The sequence below is a fragment of the Echinops telfairi genome, unplaced genomic scaffold (assembly GCF_000313985.2).
Source record: "Echinops telfairi isolate 266 unplaced genomic scaffold, ASM31398v2 ScPeMD7_3533;HRSCAF=4204_0, whole genome shotgun sequence".
NCBI classification, from domain to species: domain Eukaryota; kingdom Metazoa; phylum Chordata; class Mammalia; order Afrosoricida; family Tenrecidae; genus Echinops; species Echinops telfairi.
In genome coordinates, this window is record NW_022107431.1 from 101,187,992 (window position 1) to 101,194,715 (window position 6,724).

The following is a 6,724-nucleotide window of genomic DNA, read 5'->3' on the forward strand; positions in this document are numbered from 1 at the left end:
TGAATGTAGTCACGTTTAGGGAGATTATGGAGAGAGAATGTAGTATGGGTGTTGATTCAATGCTGCAATTAAGGGAAAGGAAAGAGACTTCAGCTGACTCATGCACTTGAATGGGTGGTAAAGCAGCCCAGCAAGATAAGTACACAAGAAAGCCACTGGGTTTGAGAGAAGAACGTAATATATTAGTTTTAAAATGCTGTAGGATGCCCAGTGGGAAATGCCTAATGAGCATCTAGATATAAGAATGTGAATTCCCGGATAGAAATGTGGACTGCAGATGCAGATATGGGTGTTATCGTATTATCAATAGCAAAAGAAGCCTTAGCCAAGGAGAGGAAAACTCTGAGTGTGTGAAGCAAAAAAGAGAAGAGCCTCAAAGATGGAGCTTTGAATATCTTAAGAATTTTTAAAAGATTGAAGAATATCCACAAATGTATACACATTTGGCAGAGGATATTTTTATAGTACTTAAATATGCTACAAATATATCCAGGAATATAGTAGAGCATTGAGGTAGTTTGTTTATTGTGCCAACTTGGCCAATAAACACATGTGGGGTTAATTGAAGAGCGGAGGGATAAATGGCTCAGTGAGCCTAGCCTTTCTAGTTCTCGGTCTCTTGCTTTCTGATGGTCAGACCAGGGTGCAGCTGCCTTAGCCAGTTCCCTGCTTTAGCTGGCAAGGCTCACTTCATGCAAGACATCCCTGAGGAGAATCCACATGGACCTACCCCACTGCAGCCCTGGGTGCTGAAGCAGCCATGTGGATACCCCTGCCAGCACTGAGATGCTTACACGCTCACTGACTCGGCTTTCCTCCTGCAGTCGGCATCATTGTGTCTGTTTTGTGAGATGGAGGAGGACTTTGTGGATTGGTGTTGGACATATGGGTTAATGGGTAAATGTTGGACTTGTGGCCTTGGGTAGCACTGGGTTAGGATGTTTTCTTAATGTGCACTTAACATTTATATAAAACTCTCTCTTATACATGAGTTTCTATGGATTGTTTCTCTAAAGTACCCAGACTAATACAAGTATACATGGGGCAAAGTTATTAAAAAAAAATTCTTAGCAAGAAACAAAAACATTGAATGAATGAGTTACTGGGCCTAGAGACTCAGAACCACAGTCTCAGGAGACACCAAGGTCAAATAGCACAAAGACAAGGTTTTACATTCTACTTTGGTGAGTAGCAACTTCAATCTTAAAAGCTTGTGAGCAGTCATACAAAGTCCAACTATTAGTCTTTCCCTGTCCAGAGGAAAGTCAAGTAAAGAACATTGAAAGGATTTTAGTCAAAAGGAGAAATGGACCACATGAACCTCAGCCTTCACAATCCTGGGACCAGAAGAACTAGACGGTGCCTGACTACTGCTACCAACCACTCCAAAGGGATCACATTAAAAGGCCCTGGACAGAGAAGAAAAATGTGGAATAAACTTAAAACTTAAACAAAAATGATGGCTACCAATCTGATGGAACCCCCCAAGCTAGAGCCCTTAGTCACCCTTCACATCTGGTATTGAACTCACCCCAATAGCTCAATTTCAATCTGACAGTAAGACAGGTTTCTAAGGGTATCAATAACACTAGGGAGGCAAACAGATCAGCCATTTGAGATGAAAAGGCCTGCGCTGACCCAAGCATAAAGTTCAGAAGGGTTGGGATGAAAACAGGAGGGAAACCAGAAACACAGGGAGAAAGTGGGTAAGTGATGTTACGTTGCAGGCATTGGAATCAATGACATGAAACAAAATACTTATGAATCGTTAAATGGAAAATTGATTTGTTCTGTCAACATTTACCCAATTCACACTAAAAAGGGTTTCTGTAGTTTTAGATTCCATATAATGGATGAAAGGAGACAATCCACCCCCCACCCAGGCTAAGAACAACAGGTGAAGGGAGACAACGGACAGTATAAGATACGTAATAATAGTAATATATAATTGATCAAGGATTCACAAGGGGGGGAGGGGGGAAGGAGGGGAAAATGAGGAGCTGATATCAAGGGCTCAAGTAGAAATGTTTTGGAAATGTTGATAGTAACATATACAAGTGTGCTTAATACAATTGAATGATGGATTGTTATAAGATTTGTAAGAGCCCACAATAATATGGTTAATAAAAAAAGGAGACAATTTACTTATATGCTAATTCCAATAAGACACATGATGTGTATATATGTTTATACAAATATATATTTATATCACATACCTAAGTTTATATTACATATACAAATGTATATGTAAATTATGTTATATAAATGTATATTTATATATAATTTAAGAGGAGGTAGTGACCTCAACTACACTTCAGCTAGATGAAGAAGTTTTCAAAATGAAACGGTTTTGGACTGGGCAGAGAGACGAATGCAAAGGCCATTAGAAATCTGTTCCTTAAATACTGATTATAGATATTTCCCTGTTGCTAAGTCATGTAAAACATTGTGCTGATAGTCTAGATTATATAATGGGTTCTAAGCAATGTAACTTAAAAACAATTTACAATCACATAGAAAAACAATACTTACTTTGCCACGATGGTACCATTTAAACTTTTAGAATTCAAGGAACAATACAATGGTGTCTGCAAAGTAACTTCAAATTGTGGTAATACTGGAAAAGAAAAGCAGTGAAAAATCTTTTAACCAATGAATGTTATTATTATCTTCAACTTAACAAGTTAGGTAGCAGAGTCATACTGAAGGAGTTGAAAATTGGGACTATTTGAGCTTATATTCATAATCATATATATGTGTATGTTAACACATAAGATAAAGCCTATTCTTTCAGCTCAAAATTAGAAGTTCCTACTTTGATCAGATTATCATAGTTAGAATACAAAATATTTCTTAATGATTAATATTATTTGCTATAAAGCTGTCTACAGATTTAAATTTTTCATCTTCCAGCCTTTAAAAATATTTTTCAACTAACTTCACTGACCAAAGAAAGAAATCATGAAAAATTCTCATAACAAGGTATCTAACCATTAGATGAACATTAAATACGCATCAAGAAGGCCAGTGGGTCAACATTATAGGACAGAGTTCTAGGTCCAACCACTGAAGGCCATCAGTGACCCAAGAGACATCTGAACTCTAGCCCAGCTGAGGACAGGAGGGGCATAAAAGTCATGTGGGCCAACCATGACTCTCCTCCAAGGTCATCCAACAGAAGAGGAGCTCGGGCCAGAGGGAGACAAGCAGCACAAGGAAAGTCAAAGATCTGCTCCTGAACTTCGTAGGACGGTCATCAGTTCCCCACCACCATTGCCCATTCCACAACCCAATACCACCACTACATGAGATCAACATATCTTATAAAAACACTGGCCTTCTTTGACCCGTTCTTTTATAGTAACACTGCCCAAAAAACATAATATGAATCATACATGTAATTTTAACTTTTCTAGTAGTCACATTTTTAAAAGATAGTAAAATTAATTTTCACAATAGTTTATTTCAGACATCCAAAATATTTTCCGTTTAACAAGTAATCACTACAAAAACCATTGTTATTTTGCTCTTTTCTTGGACTAGATCTTTTGGAAAATTATGTATATTTTACAAGTGGTTGAAAACTCACCCTCATTGTTTTGAATCTGACTCACAGCCACCTGACAGGACAGAGTATCCCTGCCCCTAGGGGGCTTTCAAGACTGTCATCTTCACGAGAGCAAAGTGTCAGCTTTCTACCATGAAGCAGCTGAGGGATTTGAACTGCTGGCCTTGTGCTTAGTAGTACAATGCATAGCCCACTATGTCACCCACCAGAGAGCTCCTTTACAAGTTGTTAGTGGCCTACAACTCAAGAGTAGGAGTCGGCAAACCATGGCCTGTATGAGCTAAGAATGCTTTTTGCATTTTTTAAGAATCAAAAACAAGTCAAATGAAGAATATTTCGTGGCATGTTAAAATTGTATGAAATTCAAATTTGATTGTCCATAAGTAAAACTGGAATAGATCACAGCCACTCACATAATGTCTCCGGTTGCTTTCATGCTACAAACACTCATGACAGAGAACGGTGGCCCACGCAGCCTAACACATGCACTACCTAGGTCTCTGTAGAAAACCCTTTCTGATGATCCCTGTTCTACATGAGCATGAGGATTCAATCCAACACTGGTGTGTGCAGCCTGGGTGCCCAAATCACAGAGATGCAAGCAAACCACTTTGCAGAGTTTTTACGCTTGAATGAAATGCAACCCCCCCAAAGTAGCACAAATCAAATGGAAGCACTCCTCTATTGCCTCAAAATGGCTTTTTAGTTAGAAACGAATCCTGTGGCTCTAAGTGTTCACTTTTGCATCTTTTGCCTGCCTCTCTATTAACCAACAAAGTGGTTGGTTCGTGGAATTTTTATCTCTGTGTTTTCACTCGTGATATTACTGGGTGGCAGCTGAAAAAAGATGATTTACCTGCATTAAATACACTGCCTTATCAATGCTGAAAAAAAATATTAAAAGTACTACTTAGCTGAAAGAAAAGGCAAACAATAATTTGGTTTACAAAAAAAGCTCTGCTTTGAGCATTATGTTCTTTTAATAATTCTCTCTACTGGATCAAACTGACAGCAGTAACTTTAAAGATTATATAGGAACCTCCCTCTTGGGCAGTAAGTTTGTCTTAATGAGGGAGAAACAACTCAGATTAGGAGGAAGATAATGGTGGCCAACTCAGAACGTAATCCATGTCACTAAATTGTACATGTGGATATCGTTGAATTGCCATGTATTTTCTCAACAAGAAGAAAACAAATAAAACTTAGGGGGAAAAGATAGCAAGACCATGAGGCTGCTGCACAGCAAGCAACTCTCAAAACGAGCAAAGGTGGGAACAAAGGGCCTGGCTCAATGATGCACTGCACTGAACGAGGGTCGCTCTTGGCAGTTCTAGAAAGAACCGTCTACCACGTCAGACTTCTGAAAGGGCTTACAATGCCTCTTCCGATTCTCCCATTTTAGGCTTCAACTGGTCATTCTTCTTGTTCTGCTTCTCATTCCAGTAAGTCTAGATTTTACAAATTCTGATCTGACCAGTTTTATTGCATCAACTGTCGCTGAACGAGTTTGAACCAGTTTGAAGCCCTGGATAAGAGACAATAGTAAGAATTTCCATCCAATCACCTCTAGCTCCGTGATTCCATGTATGTCAGAGTAGAACTGTACTTGGTAAGGTTTTCAATAGAGAGGTAGAGAAAAAGCACACGATAAACTTTCAAATATGTTATGATCACAACAAAGTAGAAAACTGTGCATAAGAAAAAAGAGTAATATAATGGGAATGTGAGTAATTGTCCTTTTTTCTTTATAATGAATATCATTTTCAAATACACAAAAATATATTTAGACCTACAAGGAATACCAAGGGCACCACCGTCCCACAAAAGAAAACGAGGGTTTCTACCGCTCCCATCACACTGACCGCCTCGGAGACTCAAAAGGGCAGCGCTCCTGTTCAATGGGGTCGCTACACATCGGGACTGGCATGACGCCAGTGAGGTTCGTTTGTTGTTTGTTTGGTTGGTTGGAATATAAAATACCACAATTTGACCTCCATTTGGATTTTCACTTTAAATAATAGCTCTTGATTTCTCTTACCCATATGAAAATGTTCTCTTTCAAAAGACATTGAGGAAATCTTACCATATTCTGAAACCTGAAATGCCTGGTAATAGGTCTGGTCCTATTGAAAGAAAGAGGGGGAAAAAAGAAATTATTTTTAAATTAATTCATTTCCTTACTTACTTACCTCCCTGATAAGATTTAGCAAAGTATTTTGAAATAACATTTGTAATGACTTAATTAACAAAACAGTTTATTTGTGGCAGTTTATTTTCATTCAACTGCAAAGTAAAGCCTGTGAGTTTGCACAAGCTTTTCTTGTCAAAGCACTAACATCAAAAGGTGGCCTGACTAACCCAACCAAAGGAAGGGTATTGTTTATATCTCCACAGAGAAAGAGGGACCAGACTTCAACCCAGTGCTCCAGATGTGAATGCAACATACCGGCATGAAACAGGGAACCAGCAGCGAGGTCTGAGGGGCTGGCCCCAATCCCAACTACGTGGACAGTCGCCCCGCCCCTCAGAAGAATTCACTTCAGAGGACAGCACTGAAGCTACAGCTCAGGGAGAGGTTCATGCCTGATCAGAGCACACAGGAGCTAATGAAAGGGCAGGAAGAGAGAGTGGAGTGCATCCTGACCCACCAAGCCTTGAGGACGATATCCCCACTCAGAGCAGCCAATCCACAGAAAGGACCATATGGTTGACCCCACTATGAGACATGACATCCCTCACTGACCCATAACCCTACAGGGGACAACACTGGCGACATAGTGTGGGAATGGTGTCCAATCTGACCCCACCACACCGAGGAAAAACACTAAAGGCATGCAACAGAACAGCAAGGGGAACAGAGCAATGAAGTCCCCAGGGAACACCAAAAATAGACTTTGGGGCCAGAGCTGGCACCCCATCAGACCTGACCGGAAAACACTCCTAAGGGCCAACAATCAGTCCTTGAACTAACTACAGGCTGTTTTTTTCTCTTGTTTGTTTTTTGTTTTTTGTCTTTTTGTTGTTGTTGTTGTTGTTTTCTTTTCTTTAGTTGCTTTGTTTTGCTCTGTCTTGTTTTTTGTGCATATTATTATCTATGCAGGTGTATCTAGATAAGACAGGTGGGATAAACAATCTGGAGGAGAAAACAACAGGACC

General features: G+C 39.6%; 1 protein-coding gene across 1 annotated transcript in view; it reads right to left on the bottom strand.

Moving 5' to 3' along the window:
* CD109 (CD109 molecule) overlaps window positions 1-6,724 on the bottom strand; it is a 135,208-nt gene that overhangs the window by 64,879 nt on the left and 63,605 nt on the right. The window contains exons 6-7 of the mRNA XM_004696541.2: window positions 5,652-5,691; window positions 2,533-2,617 (exon numbers count right to left, since the gene is read on the bottom strand). Coding sequence (XP_004696598.1) covers window positions 2,533-2,617; window positions 5,652-5,691 — 125 coding nt within the window. The remainder of the gene's footprint in view (window positions 1-2,532; window positions 2,618-5,651; window positions 5,692-6,724) is intronic.